Source organism: Boleophthalmus pectinirostris, unplaced genomic scaffold (assembly GCF_026225935.1).
Source record: "Boleophthalmus pectinirostris isolate CB_2022bp ecotype Guang Dong unplaced genomic scaffold, ASM2622593v1 HiC_scaffold_1, whole genome shotgun sequence".
In the NCBI taxonomy this organism is placed as follows: domain Eukaryota; kingdom Metazoa; phylum Chordata; class Actinopteri; order Gobiiformes; family Gobiidae; genus Boleophthalmus; species Boleophthalmus pectinirostris.
The window spans coordinates 21,212,686-21,239,579 of NW_026570970.1; the positions used below are offsets into that span (position 1 = coordinate 21,212,686).

At 38.3% G+C, this 26,894-nt stretch overlaps 1 protein-coding gene across 2 annotated transcripts; it reads left to right on the forward strand.

Annotated features, from left to right (window-relative positions):
- Positions 1-2,739: 2,739 nt before the first annotated feature.
- On the forward strand, positions 2,740-26,816 carry ccdc80 (coiled-coil domain containing 80). 2 transcript variants are annotated; one of them, XM_055152950.1, is made up of 10 exons: positions 2,740-2,962; positions 15,179-15,376; positions 15,654-16,135; positions 16,700-17,032; positions 18,126-18,282; positions 20,815-20,951; positions 23,164-23,315; positions 24,153-24,256; positions 25,394-25,477; positions 26,032-26,816. In XM_055152950.1, the coding sequence occupies exons 2-10, from the start codon at positions 15,190-15,192 to the stop codon at positions 26,355-26,357; spliced, it is 1,962 nt and encodes a 653-aa protein (XP_055008925.1). In that variant the 5' UTR covers positions 2,740-2,962; positions 15,179-15,189; the 3' UTR covers positions 26,358-26,816. The 2 variants fall into 2 exon arrangements, with proteins under 2 accessions (XP_055008925.1, XP_055008918.1); XM_055152943.1 differs by lacking the exon at positions 2,740-2,962 and adding an exon at positions 13,016-14,762.
- The last annotated feature ends 78 nt before the right edge of the window (positions 26,817-26,894 follow it).

Consider the following 26,894-nt stretch of genomic DNA (forward strand, 5'->3'; position numbering starts at 1 on the left):
TTTAATAAATAAATAGAAATACAAAACTACCTTCATTACTAGGCCTGAATCATTCTTAATAAAATAATTATGGAGTCTTTGTTCATGCTTTATTAAGGTTAATTAAGGGGCAGTTATTACAGTTATTACAGTGGTACAGACTTGAACAACTGTTTTAGGGTTTAGTAACTACTTAAATATAACCACTAACCCTACATTTTTAAATGTAATGTATGTCTGTAACTTTTTTGTACAAGTCTGGCACCTGGTTGTGTTCATGGAGATATTTTAGGGAGATTTCTTTCCCTGGAAAGTACCAAACAATACCTTGAAAAGTATGTATTCTACTCTAAACTGGCTTGCCTCTTCACAAATCAGACCTGTAAATTGGGGATGGTGCTCGTGTCCATGGGAATAGATAAGTTTAATATCATACTGTGGAAAAACTCCAGGCAAAGCAACAAAATCTTCATAGCAGTGGACCCAGAAAGTGACTCAATGCAGCTTTAAATAGGTAGTTAGTTAATAAACTCCTTGCTCATTATGAAGTGTTCCCAGTTTTTACACTTTCAGATTTCATTAACTATTAACTACAACTTCTGCCTACACTTTATGTCACCAGCAACAGATTTATTTGCACTGTTCCACCACATACCTCTACCCCTATACCATCAACACTTCCAGGACCACGGATGGCTTCCCCTCTCCGTTACGCACACACACACGCACACAGCAGCTTCTTCCTCGTCTCTTCTTCATCGCTGTGTGGCCGTGCGCGAGGAGGGCGAGTTGGTTCAGAGGCCCGAGATCGGCAGAACATTCCTGTGCATTCCACGCTGAGGTGAAGAAGAGAGAGGCATGTCTGTGGATGTCACCGCTGGAGCTCTGCAGATCATCTGACGCTTTTCAAAAGGGGCCGCCGCGCTTACACAAGGAAAATATTTTTACATCGGGTTGTTATGGTTTTGGTCAGCCGAGGCGTGTTTTGGTGCTGGGAAGTGTATCTTATAGTGTTAAGGTCAGGTGTGGATGATATTTTCAGAAAAGGTTGATCCTATAGGCAGAGGTAGAGGAAAATATGGATATCTTAGCCTAATACTTTTTAAAAAAATAACAAAATATATGATTTAGACCTTATATAGGCCTATGGTAAGTTAATTGTAACAGGTACAGTGGGAAAAATGCCAAGGAATAGTATTTAGTGTATAATAAATAGGCTATAAATTACTTTAGAGCTAGAAATAAAAAACAGTTTTCCCAATAAACACGCAAAACTCAATCATATAATTATTCTTCAATCTTTTTACCTTTTCAGAAAAATCTTGCTGGGGATCTAGATCACTACTTCAATTATCAATCTGAAATCAATCTGAAAATTCCCTTCTAGTTACATAATTAAACTTAAACTAATCTGAAAATATTACTAGGAGTGTAAAGTATAACGCCAAACTGATCGATACCCTCTCTTTGCTCTAAAAGTGTTCACATAAACATATTTGCATATTGACCCAGTTAAAGGATTGTGCTCCCAGGCTTCAGGAAATCCTTGTTGTGGATAGCTCGGCCCTGTGTGATCAATCAGATTGATTGAGTGTCCGGGGCCTGGATGTCTCCGCGGAGAGACAGAGACGCGGGCTTCAGTGGTGAGAGGCGGAAAAAGGTGAATTAAAGCAAGTGCTCACAAACACAGACACTAGGATTACACAGGCATTTAACAAGCTCTTTGTACGGGTCAAAGTTGACTACAGGCCCCTCAGGAAAAGGGGAGGGGGAGAGGAGCGCAGGGGAGAGAGAGCTGCCGGGGAATGCAGGGGTACAAGGGGGAACACGGACAACCACAAATAAAACTCACACGGGCCGACATGATGGATCAGAGCTGCTCCTCTCTGCGCGCTGTCACTGCGGAGGAACTGTGCTGCCACTCACAGCCAGAACAGGACAAAAGAGTTATATTTGTCACCGGGAGAAAAATGAAAACTATGTCATAAATCATAAACACTGACAAAACACCAAAAAGTGGTACAGGAGAGAAGACAAGTGACTAAACACACAAAAGCGATTGTCAGCAAAATGAATTAATTACAAAACTATTAAAGCATTTTTTAATGTGGCTGCTTAATTAAAAAAAAAAAAAAAAAAAAGAGGTCCTAATAGTAGCATACACAAATTAAACTGGCATATAGCAGGTCTATGTTTTTATAATTAATTGTAAATCCTAATTAATGTAAAAATGTATGTGCGTATTTTGCTTAATTGTCTTTCTGTACTAGTTTTTGTATATATAGATATTATTACTGCACTTATTACAGCATCTTATTATTTTCCAGTCTGACATGATGAGTCTAATTGAACTAAATTGAGCTTTCTAAGATTATTTATCTGAAATAAGCACGATAATATTACATTTGAATACTTCTATCTGCCGAATTTATGAGCTTCCTGTCAAAATCAGTTACAGAGGGGTCACTCAAGGTTACATGAAAATAACTGGACTTACAGCTCCCCCTTGTGTCCGCAGAGAGTCACAGCTGTCAAAACGATCCGAGTCTTTTTTTTTTTTTTTTTTCAGGGTGACCAAAAGGAGGCAGGCTGCGGACAGAGAGCGGGACATTTTGGGAAACGGAAACTTTTAACCGCAAAGGGGCAAGATTGTAAAAGTTGTGCTTTGGGATAAAGATCGACAGAGGGCGACATTGCACAAACAACACTGGGGCTCATTATTGTGAAAACGTGCAAATTCAAACCATCATTGCAACATGCGTATTTTTGTTTGTAATATCAAATAGGCTAAGGGGGAAAAAATGCTTGTCTCACAGAAGAAAACACAAAAAAGTTAGCTTTGTTTTTCACTGACCTTTCACAGATGTATTTTAGATTCGTTCTGACCTGCATTCCTGTGGTGATTATGTCTGCGAAAAGTAAACAACCTTCAAAGCCCAGCGCCGTGGTTCTCCTCTGCGCCGGGACTCCAGCGGTTACGCAGGTGAGCGCACGTGAGTCGACGTGGTTAGACGCAGGTTACTTCACCGCTTTCCTTCTTCAGTAGCCTACTTTATCAATCTGTATTAAAAAAAAATACAGAGCTATATCATATAATATAGTTTGAATAATTTAATAAACCATCATTTCTTTTAGTTAGTACCATTGCTCAAAATCCTCGATAGTTCTTATCCATAACACTTGCTCTTGAGTATCATGTGTTCTTATGGTTTAATGATTTGCAGCAGTGAATCCGCTGCCTTGGGAATGTGATCCAGCGAGACAGATGTTGGAAGCCACATGTTTGTATATAAAACAACATGGGATCATCTTTTTATAACACTTTCTGGCCCTTAATCTCTAGAAAAGACAAATTGATACTACATTGTTCAACATGCCTATATAAGAGCCTATAAACGCTATAAAATGTAGGCCTAATCTGTGTGATGTCACTGGAAAGTCCAGGAGGAGGTCTGACTCAGGTCTGAAACAGTGGGGTCATCTCATGGGACAGGGATTCTTGAGATAATGCTCACCAAATCTGTTAAAGCCATCTTCTTGACATCACTGGTGCCAAAACGTGATCTTTTGAGTAATAGTAGTTTCCATCTTGTTTCTAATATATTGTGTTTCCTTGTGTGTTCTGATCATATCACATTAAAGGGCCCGTATTCTATTTTCTGATGCAAGTTATAATGTTTACTCATCGAAGACATTGCAGGAGTTGTGTTTTGTTTCATGCACACATGTTTAACACACAAATCCTGCATATTTAAAGTTCTTCTCACACACAGAAAACACTCTGCTCCACCTTGTGATGTCACTGGGTAATACAAGAAGTGCTCCACTGTGTTTTTAAACTCTATATCCCTTCACTAGATTCATTTGTATAATTTGAGCCCTGGCAGTACCAAGGCTAAGGTAGCTGTTAATACTTTATGACATCACAAGGTGGAACAGAGCATGTTAAGTTTTGAAGATGTAGACTAATAATCCATATTTATTCCAATCTGTGAATAAAACAAAACAGAACTCCAGGCATGTTTTCAGCAACATTCTAACATGTCTTAAAGCTCACAAGAGTCCATCTTGTTTAATATAGGACCTTTAAATATCTGTTTGAACCCTTTTAACTTCACTAGAATAAAGATGTACATGTGAAGAGTTACAGTGCACAGTTACACATACCTGTTTCAGATTGAGGTCAGAGGAATGAGAAAAACAGAGGCCTGTCCCCTGTGTGTGATTGTTTGGGTCAGGGGAGTTCCTTATGATACTAACAGAGAAGGTGAAATTCCTCAGCCCACTCCCAAAAGAGAGTTCCTTTGAAAAGTTCTCACAGCAGGACATGACTCAGTTCACTAACTTTTACTTTATACAGTACGTGGACACGTTTAAGATGGACTCTGTTTTCATACATTTTACACTAAGACAATGTTACTGTTAAAATGTTACTACTTGACTTAAAGGTACACTATTTAACTACTCTGATGGCTTGGTACACTATGTCACTACTCTCATGGTGATGTTGGAGAAAAGCTGGGACTCAGTCAGGCCAAGTTACATGTCAGATTTGTGGAAAGACGAACCCACTCACAGTACGAATGCATGTTTTTCACTGCAGACTTTAGCAGTAATAACAGCTGCAAATAAATAGGTTTAATGCCATGCTGTGAAACATTCCAGGCAGAGCATTAACATCTCCATGGAGACAAAAAGGTCTCAGACCCTCTACAAGAAAAAATACAACTTTTATATCCCGGTCAGAGAGAATTCCAATGAGTAACTGCTGTGCACAAATTTGCTTTAATGCTTAACTGCTCTGGGGAGATTCGTAGGAACTCGCTCCATTTAAAATACTGAAATGACAAATATTTAGGACCTTGTGGTGTTCTGTGTTCTGCATTAAAACTGCATAATACTTCTTGTTGTTTATTGCTTACTTCTATGTTATGGCGTGTTAAAAGGCTCTCCCACCAAAACAGCTGTGTGTCAGGCTTGACCCTTCGCTGTGATATGAGTCTCAGAAGATCGATTATCTCCACTATTTCTCTTAATAATTCTTTAACAGAGCTTTGTTCTTTTTAGGAATGATTTTCTCAGAGGACAGGGGGCCATAGCTACTTATGAGCTATCTCTATGTAGTTTCAATCACTTGTTCGATAACATCTTTAATACTTCCTGTTGAAGAACAACATAATTAAACAGAGCCAAAATGCCAACATCTGTTCTGACTTTAAGCACTGCAGTGGATTTGATCTGGGATTTAATCGGGCAAAATAAGTTGACAAACATCTGTGTTATCTCTCAGTGGTCCATTTATTTTTGCCATGCTAACGTAGACATATGTGTTGTTGTTTGTGTTGAAGTTGAATGAACTGAACAATCGTATTCAAATATTGTTGTTATTGTCAGCTGATCTACACTTTTTGGATTGGGTCACTTTGGGGCTCCCTTGTCTGTATCGACCAAGACCAGTTTAGTTTCATAGAGGGAATAATAGACTGTTTATTGTGTCTTCGACAGCTAGACCGCTGTATCCACAATCTATCAGTACAAAAAAGTCCAACTCTGAAAAGTCATTTAGTCAAACCCTGCTCCTTCTCACCCAAACAAACTGCTAGCTCAGATCTTGGCACTTCTGGCACTATTTGGACTAGAACAGTGGGTGTTTTGATGCGTGTAATTGTGTGGAAAACTCGTCAGCCTATGTAGCGACGCTTTGAAGTGCTGTGCCTCCTCATAGCCAAGCCGATGATGTCTCTGTGAAATGTCAACAGTGTCCAGCTCAGACTGTCTGCCTGAGCGCTCACAAAGGGACTGTTGTGTCAGGGGCTGGGACAGTATCGTGTCCTGGAAAGACTTCACTGCACTCTGCCGCACAATACACTGTGAGTGACATAACCTTCACAGACTGATTGAGTAACAAGATTAGTGCACATCTAACAATGTACGCTTGTATTATCAAATATCAAAAATTAGTAACAAAATTGAAAACAACTAATTAAAATGAATGGCCCTTATTACACTGTTCTCTGTTCTATATTATAATGTTTCCTCATCAGAAACATACTTGGAGTTGTGTTTACTCCATAAACCTTCACCAGAATAATTTGGATCATTTCAGTCTGAGAATTGCCAATTTTGAGTGAACTATAGGCAAAAGGTAGCTGTTCAAGGTGAAAAATTAAAGGTGCATTATGTAACTTTTCTGGTTGGGTTCCATCACCTACTTGTCTCCAAGGAGATATTATCGACTTGGTATGCTAGACAGTGTTGCATTAACTTATCTGTCTACATGTATTCCACTTCACCTCCTGTAAATTGGCCGTGTGTCGCCTGCTTGTCTCCATGGAGATAGTTTATTGGCATACTGTGGAACATTTCAGGAAAAGGAGTAACATCTCCATGGAGACCACAGAAAAGTTACATACTGCACCTTTAAATACATAAAGTGAAATAACTGAATGCTACAAGTATGTGAAAATGTGCATCAAGTCTTATTTTGTGAACTGTCTGCATGGATGAGTTGTAGTTCCGTGGCAGTAATTCGGAGGCATACTTTCTCAAGTTTTTTTCGTGCTTTTTGTGATTTCTCTCACTCCCTGGCCTTATCTTTCACACTGCAGTGCAACTTTTAAGACTAGAACAATCTTGTAACCCAAAGTTCTTTAACAAAAGTAGAGAGGAGACACTCAAGACTGATGTGTGTCTCATGTGCACTGGTTTGATTCCCACTCTAGTGTTGTGTTTTTTAGCAAGGCACTTCACCCACATTGCCTTTGGTGGAGCAGTCAGGATGACCTAAGGGCGGCTGTGATGGCACATTTATATGGGTAGTGATAATGCAATATAAACTTTGAGAGAGTTTCCCCCAAAAAGAACAAAATAATATAAAGAGAACAAGATTACCAACATTACAGCAATGTCCACGTTGTTAATTTCACAAATTGGCTGATTAAATATAATTTTCCCCATAGTATAGGTGGGCTGATTTGTTTAGATGGGAGTTCAGCAACAGAACCATTTATAAGTGCAGCGTGTAGCCAAAGTTCAAGATGTTACATTATATCTGTGTGGAAATCTGCAGTTCATTATACAGAAACAGAACTGAAGTGATGAATTATGCAAAGTTGTAATAATAATAATAATGACATGTCTATATGCTTTATGCTTATATACTGTGACTTATGTGTCAGTTTATGGTTGGACATATATTCTGCTGAATGCATTAACTAAACTGCCATTGTGTCAGGAACCATTGGGAAGCCATTTTACAGCTTGACTTTAAAACTTTAGTGTTTAGCTTTATTTACTTATAAAATCATTCAGAGTAGATGCAGTGGCTTCCCCTGCCCAAGGCTAAAGCACAAGTACATATGGAAATGATTTGCACATTGTTACTGTAGTGTACAAGGATAAGGCAGCATTCCTGAGCTGTTATTTAAAATGAATGTGATGAGGAATGTGCTTTGTTTGGCTGATATCGAGCTTCTTACAACTGACCATGTCTCCACCCTCGCTACTCCGAACATGTGTGATGTGTGCCAGTGTCAAAGTTTTACCTTATGTTTTCAATTAAAGCTTCTTCAACAGCTGCCTCCATCTATAGTTTTCTGTGCTGGGTTTGTTTATTTATGGCTGATGAAATAGATAAGAATACATTTGGTAAGCTGTAAATGAAAAAGTAGTCTGTGGATTGTGAATTATAAAAGGGGAGTTTTAACCTCCCATCTCACATATGGAATCCAAACCCAAAATGATAAATATGCTCTTTTTACTGACCCTTTGTGGCTTGTACTAAATTTCTACCTGCTAATAATTTATCTGGACTCTTTATCTGGTTTTCCACTACTGCATAATGTTGTGTCCTTGGGTAAAGCACTTAAAGATATTGTGGTTTTTGTCTGCTTTATAGGTATAATGACACGCAAGGATCATTAAGTTGTATTTTGGACATTTTATCAATCTAAAATGACTTAATAAAAGAAACTGTCTGATGACTTGCAGCAGGTTAGCAAATCTGCAGAACCCAATGGGAGCCAGTGTCTCAGTAAATGTCATCAAGCACCGCTTTGCCAGACCATACTGTCAGAATTATGGATAGCTGCCAAATTTTGTACTTGTATTAGCAATTAAGTGAATGAAATTGGATAGCGAAGGTTATTCAAACATGTACAAATCACTCTAAATACAACTATGAGTGGGTATGAGGAGGGAAAACTATTTGAACATGAAAATCAAGGTGGAAATCAAGGTGGAAAAAAGTTGTATAAATTGCGTTAAGATTATTTGCCTGTATGTTCACTGACATTTCTTTAAGCTGTTTTGCCAATTTGCTGTGAAAGAACAAAACCTGAGTATAAGGATCAATTAATTCTTAAATTCTTAATTCTCTGAGGTCCGAGGGCCAGCTCCAGCTCATGGTGCCTAAAACGAGGCTTAAAACCAGGGGGGACAGGGCCCGAATAGCCCCCACAGTGGAGTGTTTTAAGTCTCGTCTCAAGACCCACTTTTATTCTCTGACTTTTAATACTGAGTGAGTTGTGTGGTTCTCTGTGTCTTTTATTTATTTATTTATTTAAGTTATTTATTTATTTATTGTTTTTATCTATTTATTTTTATCAGTAATGCTTTTATGTATTGATTTTATTACTTTTGTTCATGGATTATATTATTATTATTTTATTTATTGATTCTAATAGTTTCCTCATGGTTGAAATATAATTCTGCAGATTATTTTTTTTTAAGTAACATGTTTTACATTGCCATGTGAAGCACTTTGGAAACTGTCTTGTTCATAAAATGTGCTATACAAATAAAGTTGGATTGGATTGGGATTGGATTGGATTAAACAAACTTGTAAACCCTTGTCAGTCTCCATCAAAAGCATTTCTTCTTCATTCATATAGACTGTATTTATAAACGGACTTAGGAAGTGTTCATGGGGCTTCCGGCTCCATCGACTCTGGGTCCAATTGACTTTACATTGTCACTTCTCTCTCTGTAACAGTGAGCCTTTTCATTTTGTTCTTAAAATGTTTGTAACCCCCTCTTTGCATGATCCTGTGTTTTAATTTTTCAGTTTGTCTATGAATAAATTCCTATTCTAAATTTGGAATTCAGCTCCTCATCACTACTATCACTGCGAGCCTCTTGAGCTTCATTTGACTGTCACACATCCTTAGTCCACTTCTTTATACAGACTGTGTTCATTCATAAAATGTATTATTCCATTTACTGGTTGTAAGCGTGCAGAATTACATGGAAAGCTAGTAGGACTATCTGTAATGAGTATAGCACGTGTTGGGGTCACTGGAGAGGCTGTGGTCCAGGCGGCTCATGTGGTCATTGAGTCATCGTGTGTCTCTGTGATGGTTTACCCCTGAAGGAAAAAGTGCCTATTGACATCATGAATAGACTTGGTAAAACCCAGTCATGGTGAGGTGGTTATGGGTCCGGGCTCAGTTTACAGACATGTATAATGGTTTAAATATCCACCCAATGCACTTAACTCACTTAGGGGTAATTAACAGAGGAAACTTCATTTAAGAACACAACTCAATGGGAATGTTGTTAAAAGATCTTAATAAAGGCTTTTATGAGGCCAGAGTTATACTGGATTTGCTCAGGCAGTGTGTTCATAACTTCTGATTAAAAATGAGAAAATCTATTCATAGTTTTTATTATGACTTGGCTCTTTTGAATGGTTCTTTAAAGTGAATGATTGGAACCAGATCTTATTTTTTAAAAGAACCAAATCTTTTCTTTCTAATTTGTATGCACTTTTATCCCAATTAACCCTGAATCATACACTGTATATATTACTTCACAGTCTATGCCTGAACCAACACAAAACTAAGCACAGAAGCAGAGTGACCTTTGTGCATAAAATGTATATGTGGCATCATAATAACAGTCTGTTTTTATATATTATTATTGTAGTGCAACGTTTTATTTAGATTATGCGTAATTTCAAAGTGTAAACACACTCCCACTCAGTTTGAACCATTTTAAACAGATCTGAGCTTTGGTCAATTCTCTCTGTGATTAGTTTGTAGATCAAATGAGTCCTCACATTGGCTTCTGCAATATAAATAAACATAAAAAGAGCCAGTCCTTTGAACGGCTCTTGGAAATGAACCGATCCAAAAGAGTCAGATCACACAAAGGAGGCAATAGTCCCATCACCAGTGTTCAAATGATCTGCAACCCTGGTAAAAGCTATCTCTGTACTACCTTTCTCTTTAGTCACCCAGTTAATTGAAAACATTCAGATCATATTATTACACAAGTCAAGAGTTAGCCTTAATGTTAAAGGTGTAGCCAGACCACTAGATCCACTAATAATGGCATATGAATATTATTAGACCACACTGACTATATTAGAATGGCATTTTATTATGGTTTCTTTCAAGTGGAGAATGGGAGGAGGATAGCAAACCTAAGCATGTAAAAAAACAAACATCTGGATGCCTAATACAGAACTTCACTTGGGTCAGCACTTTTTCCATGTCATTTAGGTCAGTATTACTGCTCAAAGATCCTGTTTTACATAAAATTGACTCTTGTGAGGTTTGAGCCATATTATAATGTTACCTCATCAAAAACATAACTGGAGATGTGTTTTGTTTCATTCATACATGTTTGAGAAATCCTGCATTACTAGTCTGTCTACATCTCCAAAGCTCAAAATGCTCTGTTCCACCTTGTGATGTCATGTAGTGGTAGTTGTTAACAGCTACCCTTTACCTTTTGTTCTGTAGAGATTGGCAATTCCAGGGCTGAAGTCATGTGAATGAAGCAAAACACAACTCCTGGTATGTTTTTGATGAAGAAACAACATTATAACATAGATCAGAAAACAGCATAATATGGGCTCTATTTAAAAAAAATTTAAAATGTGTGTAGCATAGGATGCATCTATCTCTGATGACTTGTTACCATGGTGACACCCACAAAAGGGAAAGGCTGGGGTCAGAAGAGGGGGTCAAAGGTCACACTGTTTATGAATGTTAACCTCAGCTGGATTGTGCTGTGTCAACAACTTTCATTAGGGTCAGGATGTCACCGTGAAGTAAAGGCGACAACATCACAAAACAAATGTATTTTACCATATGCACTGATCTGACGAAAGGCCTTTAGGCAAGACACTTCACCAATCTTGCCTTGTAATCAGTCATGGAAGCACGGTACTCAATTTTGTTACTTGAGTAAAAGTACACACACTGGAGAAAAAAAAAAAAAAAAACTCAAGTAAAAGTATCACATGAAAAAGCCTTAAGTGAAAGTATAAAACTACCTGCTTAAAAATGTACTTTAAGAGTAAACAGTATTGTGTCCAGATATTCAGATCTAACAAATATCCAAATCTAATGATTTTGATAAAGAATTGTGCTGAATTTTGATCAGCAGAAACTAGTGGAATAATGCTGATGAAAAATGTTTTTTCCTTATTGTTTTTCTTTGTATACTTTTATTTGCTCAGACAACATGTTAAAAATAAACCTGTAGACTTTTCAGCAGGTCTCACACAATAAAAAATACATTTACTTTTCAGTCCTGTTCAAAATGTAGTGGAGTAGAAAGTGCAGATACTTTAAAATCTACCAAAGTAAAGTACAGATACCTATTATTTTAATTTATTTATTTATTTATTTAGTTATTATTTTTTATTTTTTTTACTTTCCACCACTGCTAATGTGTTTTGCATATTAGTGATTGGTGGCATTCAGAGGGGCAATGGTGCAGATAGTCAGATTGGTGGTAAAAGTAGTAATTTACTATAATTCTCAACAGATTAATACAAATATAATAGGCTCAATTTAACCTCAGATGATCTCATCACATCTAATCATATCTCTTTACTGGTGGCAGGTCAATCCCTGAGACACCTGCAGCTGTTTTATGGCACATCTGAGGATTATCCCAACTCTTTGAGCTCTAAATCTCAGGTCCAATCTGCAGTGCTACAGTTACAGACATGCTGAAGGTCTTTGATGAGAACATATGAGACACAGATGGCGCTGTGTGTGATGTGGTACAGACTGGTTTAACAGTAGAAGGGTGGTGCAGGAAAAAATGAACTTTTTACAGTTTCCTGGTGATTCAAGCAGTTTCCTTCCCTGGTACAGTAAAAAACAATGAAGAGTATTTGTATTAGGCTCAACTGTAAAAATATATTTTGTGTTGGTCAAATGTACTGGAGACCCCTAGTGTTTTTGGTATTCTGGACTGTGAGAACAAATGCTTAAAGGTCCCATATTAAACTGTGTTCACAAACACCCAGAGTTGTTTTTTTGTTTCAAACAGAAAACATTCCGTTCCACCTTGTGATGTCATGTGGTAGTACAGGAAGTGCTCCACTGTGCTTTTAATCTCCATACACCTTTATTAGAATCATTTGGATGATTTCAGACCTGGAATTGTCTATCTCTACTGACCAAAAGGTGAAAGGTAGCAGTTAACATGAAAACTACCACTTCATGACATCACAACAGAGCATTTAGAGCTTTGGAGATGTAGAGAGACTAATAATAAAGCATTATGTATGAATGAATTATATATGAATGAAACAAAACACAACTCCAGGTATGTTTTTGAGGAGGTAACAACATTCTAATGTTGTTTAAAGCTCACTAGAGTTAATTTTGTGTCATATAGGACCTTTAAACTGTTTTAACCTCACTGTATATGACTTAATACAGCAGCTCATTGTCTTCCCAAGCATCAGCCTGTCCTGTCTCCTTTGCCAATTATCAAACCATGTTAATATATACAGAAATTCACTGGTAAAACAGATCAGAGTCAAAGGGTTACAGTAGGCCTCCTCTTTGTCTAACAGTGTTTTTAAAAGCTGAATTTATTTTAGTGCTATACTATATTATTCCATCACTAATGAGCAAATTCTCTCAACTAGGCTGTACTGAATACTATGTGTAGGTTATGCAATCAATCTTTGTGACACAATTTCAAAACAGACATCTGGTGTTGCATATTAATTGTTTTCAAATGACGTGTTTTGGGAAGTGCATTTGAGCTCAGATGTTGTATCCATGGGCAAGACATTGAAACCACTCTTTTTATCTGTAGTAACTGGCATCACTGTTCTTCACACAATGACTGTAGTGTACCATGTGTGTTTTCCTCTTCAGAGTGGATGTGGTTTCAACCCACAAGTTCACTTTTCTTCAGTTCAACTGTAATTACAAGCTGAACTTGGAAAATCGAAGTGAAAACTTTGCATAAAAAGATCAGGAGAAAGACTTTTGCTATACACCTCAAAATATTTAGCCACATAAAGATGTTGTTCTTTTCCAAAAGTGGAGTGTTTATTTTAAAACCGTTCCTTTTCCTGGAGCTAAAAGATGATATGCAGTGAGTAGTGAGGGATGGGGATAAGCCCGGGGGCGTATCTGTGTTGAGGAGGAACTTGACACTGAGCCTGATGGTGATTCTTCAGCGGCCAGCGGGGGGCAGATTCAGTTACTCAGCTCCATGTTTCAAACTTCTCTCGAGTCTGCTGTACTTATGTGATTGATTACGGTGCGCAGCTGGAGGACCAGAGGCTTTGCTGCAGAGTCATCCGTGGTGAAAGGGGGAGTAGCTCTGGCAGACCCTTTGGCAGACGCAGTCCTGGGGCACGGCCTGCCATTGCGTCGCCAACTGTCCGGACGCTGAGGTTGTGTTTCTGGGAAAGCCTCCTGTGCGCTCTTCTGTTTTTCTTTTTTGAACAGGGCCGAATCAACACATTTTTCGTTGTATGTCGACTTCAGGGAAAATAAATAACTGGACGTTAGTTGGGCTACATTGTCTGGAAGATTCTCGTGCTCCAATGCGCGCAAAAGGAGAATGAAAGATAGCTGACTCATGAAAAGTTGTTTTGTGCATTTTGTTATTCTAACAACTTTTTTGAGGGAAAATCAAAGTGGATTATTAAATTGCCATGATCTTCTGGGATTGAACTTCTAATTAGACGTTTCTGCCATGAAGGTTTTGGATCTTTACGCATCATTTTTTATCTAATCAGTTTGTGTAATAAACACTATTGAGAGGGTTGAATGTCTTTTCGTCAGAACACTTCTCATGTGTGGCGTCATCTGGATTGAATTCCTTCCAATGCGCTAAGACGCGTCAGGATTTACGGGTCTATCCCGGATCATAATTTTTTACAGTGAGTACTTGAACTACTTACAGAATGCACAGGTCCTTTGTGTTGAGTTTGATGCTTTTATATGCACTGAGCTGGACAGGGCTCACTGATAAGCCAACGCACCCTCACCGTGTTCAGCTCTCTAGACGAGCGAGACAAGGACGTTTAGCGAGTGCCTTTAACAATAAGGAGCGTGTGACTGGGCGAGCGCGCCCCAGGTTTCCCTCTGACCCCTCAGACCAGAGCCCCAGTATAGTGGATGATGTTCAGGCTGATGAAGGGGCCCCTGTGTTTAGAAGAACGGTGCCAAGGAGCGGCATGCTCCAAGATGAGGCCAGGTCTAGAGTGGCCCGCATGCCCAGCGGAGCGGGCTCCCCAAACCTGCTGGCCAGTTTCGCTGGTAAGAACAGGGTGCTTGTGATCACTGCACCCCACGAGTCAGACGGGTATTATCGCCTGATGATGTCACTCCTCAAACCGGACGTGTATTGTGAGCTGGCGGAGCGGCACGTGCATCAAATCGTCATGTTTCATCAGGAAGGAGAGTTGGGAGGCAAAGTACGGAGGATCACAACGGAGGGCAAGGTCATAGAGGAGCCGCTGGACACTGCGCTCATCCCCAGGCTCATGAGCTTCCTCAAAATGGAGAAAGGTAAAGCATGTTTTCACTGAGTACCAGGTCCGTTTAAATCGTGGCATTTTGGGGGGAAAAGTTGAATATTTTATATTTGGGCAATTTTATTTTATTATTATTTTTTTTACAGTTCATGTAGGGCATCCAGATGGACCTTTCCTTACACTGCCTTTATTGTCTCACTACTGACTATAAGTAGCCTACTGTTCACTTATTGATTACCGTATAAAGGTTAAAGCATGAGTGATGTTAGCTCCGCCCATCTTAGATGTCCAGTCTACCCTGATTGGTTAAAGTACCCTGCATTCTGTGCCTTGCTTCGAACTTTGCTATTGCTTCTTAATGATTAAAAATATCTTTGTAATATTAGGCCTGTGTTTTTCCACAATGATTTCCACGTGTGTGTGTGTGTGTGTGTGTTTGTGTGTGTGCAGGTAAATTTGGGATGGTGCTGCTGAGGAAGACTCTGCAGGTGGAGGAGAGGTACCCATACCCTGTGAGACTGGAGGCTGTGTACGAGGTGATCGACCAGTCACCAGTGCGGAGACTGGAGAAGATGAGACAGAAAGGATTTGTCCAGAAGTGTAAAGGAGCTGGAGTCGAGGGCCAAGTGGAGCAGGGCACATTCACAGGTACAAAAGACTCAGGTTTATTGAATAGGATTTACAATAACTTCTTCTTAAATAAACACTCTTAAAACCTGTATTCACTGAGTAACACACCTGACCATTTCTAAAATGGTGTTGATTTTTGGCTTTTTTTACCAGCATATTTTTTTCTACACTAAATAATTAATTGAAAGTGAAGGCATTATAAGTATAAATTTAATCTGATATCTACAATGGTATGGGCAAGGGATTATATCTGCTTTAAAATGTGCACACTTTTATTTGTTTTGGTTGTATTTAGCTGTTGATACTCCAGAAGACAGAAAACCGCCAAGACGGAGAAAACCAACATCAACTACGACCACAACTACCGTCACCATGACAACCCCACGCCCCACCACCACAACTACCAAAGCGACTACTACTACAAGACCAACTACTACTACTACTAAAGCTACTACTACGACTACTAAAGCGACTACTACTACTACAACAAGAGCTACTACTACTACTACAACCAGACGGACCACAACTACTACAAGACGACCCACCACCACGACTACGCAGAGGACCACCAGAGCTCACACCACTGCGCTCTGGCTCCCTCTGCCCCGGACCACCTCAGACCCTGAAGAATACTACATCAGGAGAGACAGGACCAGGACTACCCCAGCAGGAGACAACCGCACAGACAACAGAGACCCTCATGGGCGTAAGCAGGTGCCATCTCTGCATAAACCAACAAGGGTCAAGCCAAACAAGAAGAAAATGCCAACAGAAAAGGTACATAGATTACGAAACCTGTATTGGCGGCACATTTGTATTAACCATCATTGTTACAGCTTGATGTAAAATTGTGGATTCAAAACAACGGCTTAATCCAATCAACTATTTCTCTCTCTTAACATAAATTACAACAACAACAACCTACCAACATGCCAGATTTCTGTTTGTGTGGTTAATGTTTAAGCCAATACTAGCATAAAATACTGAAATTATAAAAAAAAAAATATATAATAATAAAATCAGTAATATATATGTATTTTTTATTTCACAATACTTCAAGGTTATAGAATTATGTGGGTCCAATTACTATAAATGTTTACTTGATAACTTTTTACGTCACAATACGTTACAATTTGGTGTTGAATGGCAAATTACTCAACAGTATTTTCATTTAAGACATTTTTATTTTTGCAGATTAATTGTGGATAGATCACATGCCGGTCTAGTGTGGTTAGTGTAGAGATAAGAAAACTGTTCACTATTCATTTAGTTATTTATCCTGTAGTAAAACGTACATTCATAAAAGAAACCTATCTTTCAAGCTTTCTTATCTCTTCCTAGGTCTTAACCAATGAGTATGAAGACAGGTTTGAACCCAGCCGGCCAACGGACAGTGACCTTGAGGAAACTCTCTCTGAAACCAGCCCCATCAAAAGAGTCAAAGTAAAGCAAGATAAAGCTGACAAGAAGAAGAAGAGGACTGACAAGGCTGCCAAGAAATCAGAGAGGAGAGGAGGGAAGGAGGGCAAGAGTGGAGGCAAGAAAAACGGAAAGAAGCTGTCAAAGTATCCTGAAATAGATGAATATCCAAAGATGACAAAGAGACCTACGCCCCCGCCGAAGGGCTCTCTGGCCACGTTCCTGGATTACTTTGAGAACAGGAGAAGGCTGCTGGTAAGAGCGTGACATAACAGCACAGCACTTCAACCACTCGGCCTTTGGTTTATAACTCTGCAAATGTGGAAAATGTTTCGACAGATTATACATACACAAGATGAGTGAGGGATAATATATCAGTAGTGAGAGGTGAAACTATGCAGAAAATCTATGCACAACAAAGTACTGTTAACAGAAATATGATTTATGAAAGTGAAATTAACAGTTAAATGTGCATTATGTAACTTTTCTGGTAGGGTCTGTCACTGAGATGTTTCACAGTATGGCATTAAATCTATCCATGTAGGATTTATTCAAATACAGGTGATTTTATTCCTAATTAAATACCTTGAAAAACTGTGTGTGGTAGCCTCTCCATAGTTCTGACCAGGTGGTGTCATCTGCTTGTCTCCATGAAGACAGACATCTCCATAGCGATGTAGTACTATAAGTATAAGTAGTATAATTATAGGTAGCAGACCCCCCATGGGAAAAGTTACACAATGCACCTTTAAGTTGCTTGAATACAAAAGGAGAAAACATACTCTAAATTTGATAATAATTACTTCTCATCAAAAAAAAATAAATCTCATCAGTAATGTTTAGATATAATTTGTTTATATCAACACGTGTATAATTTTACATTTTAGTTGGAAAATTTTGAATTTGTTTGGTGCTTGTATCTGTGTTTGCCCTGGTTTCCCTTATCAAAAACACGTGTGATAGATGCCTAAAGGAACACGTTACCTTTCAATACTTCCTTAAGATTCACTGTAAAATGTGAAACCCAGGAAGGCAATCAACTTGATTTGTTTGTTAGACTTTCTTCTTCGAATGAAAGGTCAGGAAACATCTGGAACGGTAACAAGACTGTTCAGCTACATGTACATTTGACAACAATTAAACAAATGAATTTGGCCATGGTGCCAAAAATCTTTCTTCTCAAACTATGTCAGGCAGCCTCATTTGGGGCATCAGAGCAGCATGCTAACAGACTGTGTGTCTCTGGTCCAGCTGCTATAGATTCTTATCACAGTGGTGGTATGGGCAGGCCGGGGAGTTTGACTTGTCTTTTGCAGGTTAACGCAAAGCTGTGTCTCTGCTCCTTCAGCTCATCACAACGCCCAGTGAAGACAACAGTATGTATGTCCAACAAAGGGACGAATACCTGGAGTCTGTGTGTGAAATGGCCATCAGGAAAGTCTCAATTATCACAATCTTTGGCACTTTCACAAACTCTACCATGAAGATTGACCACTACCAGCTAGGTATGTAAAAAGTTATGTTTTGTATAATGTTGTAGAGTTATGGAGGCAAATTTAGAGACTAATAATAAAAATATAGCAAAAAGAAGGACAATATGCCAAAGAATTAACACTACAATTGTGTTAGGGCCATGATACAAGTTCAGTTTGATCAAAGTTCATGTAAATCTGGTATCCTCAGTTTATTTTTACAGGGCCCACATTACATTACTTTTTATCTATATTATAGTTGTTTCCTCATTAAAAACCTGGAGTTGTGTTTTCTTTCATTCACACATGTTTAACGCACAAACCTACACATTTAGCCTGAGTTCTTCTCTCAGCAGTCTGTTTGACCTTGTGATGTCAAGCCGTAATGCAGAACGTACTCAACTGTGTTTTAAAACTTAATGTACCTTCACTAGAAACATTTTGATGATTCCAGCCCTGGAAATGCCAATGAAGGTAAAGGGTAACTTGAAAAGTACCTATACATGACATCACAAGGTGAGGCAGAGCATTTTCAGCTTTGGGAATGCAGACAGCCTAATAATAAAGGATAACTCATACATGTGTGAATGAAACAAAACACAACTCCAGGTATGTTTTTTGATGAGGTATGAGCTCTAGTGATGAGTCATTTTTGTGTAATATGGGCCCATTAAGAGGTGACCATGTGCTGCTTCTGAAAGCTCACACTTCACAGTGATTGGGTGAATCCACCTGTCACTCACTCAGAGCAGCATGACGAATGACCAATAGGAGGACTGAGTGAGGAAAAGTGTCTCTGAGCATTAAAAAGAAAAGCATTGAATAACATTATCAGCAACAATATAAACAAATTAGCATGTTGTCAGGGGATTAGACCACAATTCAATTTTTATCATCATGTAGTCCAGTCCTTTTGAATTTGTATACACTGTGTTGGAAAAGTTATTGTAGATTGATGCTATGTAGATCTGCCTCAGAAAAAAACATTATCTTTTGGCTACTGAACAATGCAATCAAAAAAAGAAAAAAAACAACACACTCAACCTCTTTTGTCAAACTGTCATCTGCCACGTTTGTGTTCTATTCTTGTTTTATCTTCCTTTCACATCATGTCAGATGCTTTTCTCCTCCGTCTCTGGTCCAAGAAAATGTTCTAAATATACAGTGCAGTCTCACTTAGCCAAAACCACAGTCCTGATGTGGAAAGTTTACTGCAGGTAATACTAGACTCACCGACTTTGGTATAAAAGACATCTCATATAAGTCATATTTTGGACAAAAAGACTTCAGGTCTCATATAAGTAAGTGTATGCATGTAATTATCATCAAGAGGTTGTCAAAATTTTAAATTAGTTTGCTCAGTTTCTTTATTATTTAACAAAGGCATCAAATTCACTATCCTACTGTTATTACTTTCACTACAACCAATACTACTACTACTACTATTACTACTACTGCTGCTACGACTACTACTACTACTGCTATGACTACTACTACAAATACACTAGTAGTAGTAGTAGTAGTACTGAGGTTACCAAATACTTGGAAAACAATCTTTTAAATATTTTCATGTGGAGTCGCGCAGGACCTGTCTAAATACAGTAGTGTTTACACAAACTCCCACATGTATCAGAGCAGGGGGAGGGAGAAATACCAGCACTCACACTTGCACAACACGGAGACACTTCATTCTGACAGTACTGTGAATTATAAGGTTTATGGTCACTGACATATCCAACTTTATTGTGTCATCATTACCCATTGATGTTAATTCAAGTTAATTGAGTGTTGATGCTTGGAAAACAAGGACTTTAGTCTGTAAGTGGTTTTATTCAGATGGAAATATTGGAAAATGCTGTTTTAGTGAGGTCATGTGTCCCACCCTCACGTTCCAGCCCAAGGCCCAGTTTAAGTGAATGTGTACAAATAAATGATTATTCTACAGCATCCCCTCCCTCGGTTTGAGCTGACATCATAGCTTTTTGAGATGTCAGCTGCAATTTTATTGTAACTAGTTCAATTTATTCTGAGTTTTGTGATGGATAGTGGCCGCTTCAAAAGAGTTAAACAGAGTATAAATAACACTGAAATACTTACAGTTACACAGCTGTTAACATCATGTTAGATCTTCATCACTCTCCAAATCATTTTGGTAACCACTAAAAAGGCTGCACTGTGGCTTACACTCACAGCAAGAAGGCCCCTGGTTTATTCTCTCTGTTTCCTATTTACAGTCAGAAAAGTCTTAAACAAACATGTCAAAAGAAAATACACCCCAGAAATTCATCTGAATGTTACATGTTAGCAGCTCTTTATTTATTTTCAAGTGAGGGTTTTAGAATCAGCATGCAATGTCAGCCTTCTAAAGCGATGTGAGTGCTAGTTGTAGAAACAATCTTGTATTTCAAATGGTTGAATACAAGCACTAAATAGACAAAATTAAAGAAAGGGTTTATTATAGTTATATAATATTTAATTATAGGTTGTGTTGTTACACCCGAGTGGTCCAAGTTCAAGCAGAAAATGTGTTAATGTTCCTTCCCATTTCATTTGTATATTTTTCAGACAATGACAAACCGATGAAAGGCCTGCGTCAGGAGGACCTGGTGAACCAGGAGCTGATCACTGAGCTGAGGAGAGAGTTCAGCATGATGTACGAGGACTTCTACATGATCCTCACTGACACTGACATGAGAGTCAAGGTACAACATTTACACTACATTTACTAGGTACAGTGCAAGCAATAATGTCTAGATAAGTCAAAATATCTCTTGAATTCATTTTGTTTTGACAAGTTTTTACTTGATAGACCTAAATTGTTATAAATTGTAAATTATTAGTGCTTGTTTCATTACATTACTTCTTATTACAAGTCAGTTTATTTAAGAAAATTGCAAACTTACTTTCTTTATTCAAGCTGAACTGTTTGTTAACCAATCAGAAATGTCTTCAAATCCAGTGAAACTCAATGAGTCAAAACTACTCAAATCCAGATTATTGCTCTGTCACAAGTCATTTAAAGGTTCACTTTGTCACTTTTCTGGTCCACCACTTGCTTGTCTCTTGCCTGGAATGTCCCACTTTATGGCAGTAAGATTATCCATGCATGGAGACAAACAGGGATGCCCTCAGGCCAAGATACAGGTCAGATCTTTGGAGGGGCAACCCCACTCAAAAGAAGAATGCATGTATTTAAAAAATATCCTTTAAAGGACCCATATTAAACTATTCTCTGATCCATGTTATAAAGTTGTTTCCTTGTCAAAAACAAGGAAACAATAGAAAATACTCACACTGTTTCAGCTTGTGATGGTATGTGGTAATACAGGAAGTGCTCCATTGTTTTACCATACACCTTCACTAGAATCATTTGGATGATTTCAGCGATGCAAATTGTCAATCTCTGCTGAGCAAACAGTTAAAGGTAACTGTTAACTTAAACTATAGCTTCATGACATCTCAAGGTGGAACAGAGCATTTAGAGCTTTGGAGCTGTAATAATATGATGAGTAATAATAAAGGATTACTCAAACATGGGTGAATGAAACAAAACACAACTGCAGGTATGTTTTGATGCAGTAACAGCATTATAACATGGCTTAAATCTCACACCAATCTATGCTGTGTAATATAGGGCCTTTAACAATAATAACACCTCTAATTTGATAAAATCACATGCTGCACCTCCATGTTCTTCGTATCCTAATGTTGTTATGAGACATGATTATAGCAGCACTAAAACTACCTGATGATACATCTCACTTCATTGGCAGTGGACAGTAGATGAGACACCACACTATAAATGTGGTACAATTACAGAGTCCAAATACTTTCCCTGTTTAATGTTTGACTTGTCTGGACAGCTATTTAAAGGCCGACCAACTACCTGCCACTTTTATCCCATGTGGGTGCCTTGATGAAAACAACGATTCACTTCAACAGGAGATTGGCCAAACAGCTGAGTGTGTGTGTGCCAGAGTAAACCAGAGAGCTGTTCTGGGGCAGATTTGTTAAAGAGCTCACTGTTCATGTCTTGCTGACTGTGGTAAACTTGGAGTTATGGCTACAACATCCAACTATATGTAATCAATTATTTTAGTTGCGTAAAGGGAAATTGTTGCTTTTACTGTTAGTATTTTTGGTTCAAGGTGGTTTGGAGTTAGCAGCCTTGTCCAACCATCAAAGGGTAACTTGTGAAGTATGAAACAGCAAGTGCTATTGAACCATAGACTGTATAAGGAAGTGGACTAAAGGAGTGTGACGTCACCCACAGCATCCGGCTCCAGTGAAATGAAGCTCAGTATGCAGTTATAGGAATGAATTTGAAGCCGAGTTCTATATTAGCAATAGGAATTTATTAATAAAAACACCAGGATCATGTAGAGCTGGTTAATACAAACATTTTAAGACCAAAACGATGAGGCTCTTTACAGCTGTTACAGAGAGAGGGGTTACTGTTTTTCAGTGTAAAGTAATTTGGAGCCTGAAGTTGGTAGAGCCGGAAGAGCCCCCATGAACACTTCCTATTTGGAACACGGCTGCCAACGGGTTAACTGTGTCCTTTTATCTATACAGTTTATGTAGAGACTTGGGAAATATACATGTGTACCAATACATGTACGTAACTAGAGCTTGTTTATTTCTGTGTACATGATTCTCAGAAGTACAAAACATGGCTTGAGTATAGAGACTGGGCTTTGAAATTGGATTTGTGCTTGCGGTGTTATCAAAAATACAGCAAAACAAATGAAAGACATGCTCAAAATCCTATCTGTTACAGCACTGCCCAAATATTTCACAGCCTTTGAGCAAAATCCAGATTTCTCCACCGTCATATTGATGTGATTCTGCGGCAGCACAATTCAAATCAACATGGGCCGTGTAACTAGAATAAGATGTGTTTTTTTCCCCCAGCAAACCTATGAAGTCCCTATTGCTATGAAGGCTGTGTTCAGTTACATTGACACATTCTCGACTCGGATCAGAGAGATGGAGCAGCAGAAGAGAGACGGAGTGGCCTGTAAGAAAGAGGACAAACCCCGTTCACTGGAGAACTTCCTCTCCAGGTATGTGCACTAAACATGTGAATTTTAAAACAAAGTGGAGACAAATTGGTCACATCTAGTAGATTTATTAAAAAATAAAAAAATAAAAAAGTGAAATGTTTCAAATCACCACACGACTTGTTCACTAACATAAACCATGATGGAAAACAAGAGCAGCTTAAAAAAGTCACAACAAATGAAGACTTTTTGGGTTTATTGAGTTGTTACTATTTGCTGAAACTGCACTTTATTTTTTTGTTTATCTCTTACTATTGGTCAGTGACTGTCTCTGTTTGTCCTTTCTTAAAACAACAACAACAACAACACTCACACAATCACACAAAAACACTAATTTATAATGAATGTATATGGCCCAGTTTGAAAATATCAACAAACACCTTGATGAAATGTTTTTTTTTTAAATCTCACTCAGTCACTTTGGGTGGTCCCATTAGGTTCAATCTGTTTATATCAAGCATCTGTTCCTTGTCTTAGTAATCAACAAACCACAACTCAGTATGTTTTGGCAGATTTGAGAAACTTTCGACTGTTCTGTCTATAGATATTGTGCACACCCCAAACCCAGCTCCTAAAGGCTAAATCGCTGCAGCCACATAGTTTCCCTGAGACGCCTGAACCTCTGTTACCATGGAGATCAGAATTCCAGCCCCTGATCTCAGTTCGCAGATGTAGCACGTTTTTGACCATAATTCGGGGTTGTCATCTCTTGGCAGTAATAGTATGGGAACATGTTAGCGTGCAATCACTAAAGTGCTGGTCTGTGGAGAGAGCTGCTTTCACTGCAGTCTCCGAAAGTGCAGTTTAAAAAAGCCAGGCTGAAATTTGGTCTGATTGAAGGTTCCGCTGGAGACGCCGACTCTTCATCATCTCGGCCCCCAGCGATGAAGAGTGGTCCTACCAGCAGCAGCTGTACGCTCTGTCCAGCCAGGCCTGTAATCTGGGTGAGTCCTATCAAATGCACCAATAATATCAGGTATTAGCTCTGACACACTATACATGGAGACAGGGTTAAAAGTTGGACTTTTTCACTGAGCATAAGTAATAGCCTACTGTGGAACCATTTTCATGTCAGAAAATGAATATTTATTAGAAATGATATAATATGATTCTACATTTTCATTTCATAACAGGGTTTAGTGCACTATTATTAAATGGACTAAACTTTTTAAAATCAGAACATTCTCAAATAGTTGTCTGCAATATTTCATTTGATACTTTTTGCCTTAGCCTGTGTTTTCCCTAGTCCAGTTTGATTTGTGTAATTAAACTTGGCTAATAGTAGTATATTGTTATAATTCACTTAAAAAGACAATAGTGTGCTTTATCCTTTTGAGTCAGTTTGGTGAGCTCCTTCTCCTCATGTCTGTTTCTTTTGGCTGCCCTGCTGCTTCTCCTGCTGCTGCTGCTGCTGCTGCTGACTGGGCTGAAGACTTGAGATGTTTGATGTCATTATTCATCACTTGGCTTCATAAGAAAAGCATAAGCTCTTGTGTGTTTAAAGTGGGTTTTCTCACCTCAGAGGAAACAGCTTGTTGGATGGATTTGTTGGACCTCCAAGTTCTGCCTGCTTTACCTAGAAACCAGTGCTAAGAGGGATTCAATAATAAACACTGGAATGCAATAACTTTAAGAAAAGCACAAGTGGATAGGTAACAAGGAGTCAGCATTTTCTTATTCCTGTGGGGTTACTTTTAAATACTCATTGGATGGTGAATGTCATGTAGGATTGCAAAATATATCAGTAGTATATAAACACAGAGATTTAGAATTTAGATAATTGTATAGTTTAATATGAAACAATGCAAAATAATAGACACAAGGGTGAATCAGCATGCATTATCTGCAAGCAAGCTAGTTTTAGATCCTTACCTTACTTTATAGTATTTTCTTTACTTCCAATATTTAACCAAGAAATAGTGATTATATATTGCATGTATTGACCTGCTTGACTTGATTTGCTTCTGAATTAGTTTTTATATGAGTTTAGAGTTTTTATATAATCTGTATTGAAATATATTTACAATAAAACCTGATTCATACAGTATACATCATATGTTATAATATTGTGATTACTCCAGGTTTGAGGCACATCGCCATCCTGAAGCTGGTTGGAACAGAGGCTCTGGACATGGGTGGAGTTTTGGAGCTCTATCCTATCAATGGTGAGTAGAACTTCCTCATATAGCAATGTGTATGTGAGTGCAGGTGAGGCATGTCTATGGTAAACACAGAGCCGCTTAGTCAAACATAGCACCTCTATTTCTGCAAACACTGGCGTCTTTTACTCAGACTTTCCCTCCTCACTTATATGTAGAAGCCCACCTTTAAAACAGCTTAATTTTTCTACATTTCTACCGTATGGAAGCTTCATTAATTGAGAAGTCAGTTTTTGTCTAACTTCAATGGGTTATTATTATTTTTTTAATCTAAGCTTATTTATGAATATAACATTTACATTTTACCTAGGGTAGAAGTAAATTGTAAATGCCCTAACGAAATTTACAACATGGACCTATAATAAGGGATTCTGAAGTGAACCTGGTGTAAAAGAAAGCACTGAAAGGAGCATTTAATGATCTCAGAAAAAAAATCTAGCTCCACTTAAATAGGGTTATAGTGCTAAGCTAGTGTGACTCAAGGCCAGCATTTAAAAGTCATGTAAAAGCCAGACTGTCTAATGGGAAGAACATAAAGTGCATTTCTGCCTTTTGTCCAGGCACAGCCACAGTGGAGCGTGAGAGCCTGTCAGGCACTCTAGTGAAAGACATGAGGAACTATTTCCAGATCAGCCCTGAGTACTTTTCTATGCTCTTGGTGGGAAAGGACGGCAATGTAAAGTCATGGTACCCCTCGCCCATGTGGTCTATGGCCATCATCTATGACCTGGTGGATTCTATGCAGTTGCGCAGACAGGAAATGGCCATCCAGCAGTCTTTGGGCATGCGCTGCCCAGAGGATGAGTATGGAGGGTACGGATACCACCAGCATGGATATGAACACGGATACCAGGATGGATACCACCAGGGCTATGGCTACAAATAGACTATATATATTTTTGTAATGTACCAATGATGAACTTAATGATCTGAAAGTACTTTTCAAGCCAACAGTTTTTTTTTATATTGAGATCAACATTTCTGGATGGTTTATGAAGGTTTTGTAGCACTTAGTGGAGGCCAAGAATGCAGCTTTCACCTCTCAGTTTACAACATAATGCAGTAATTGACAGATGGCTTGGAAGCATCACGAGAGGGCATGTTCATTGAGTGCTCTTCTTTATACATGGTTTTATTACCTTTGTTTATCATGTCATATTTTCAGTCAAACTCTATTGTAGAATTGAAGTAATGAAATATTATATTTGCTGATGCATTATAAAAAGGCACAGATCACTCAGAAAAGACTATGGATTTTTCAATGTTGTAAAATGTGTTTTTCTATATAGTCTTTTATTTATACTGTATATTGTATTATATGACAAATAAAAAGTGGTTACTTTGTCTTGCCTTAGTAATTGTTTGTGTTGCCTTGGTAATTGTTATTTGCACACGGTAGAACTACAAAAGGGAATAATGGAGC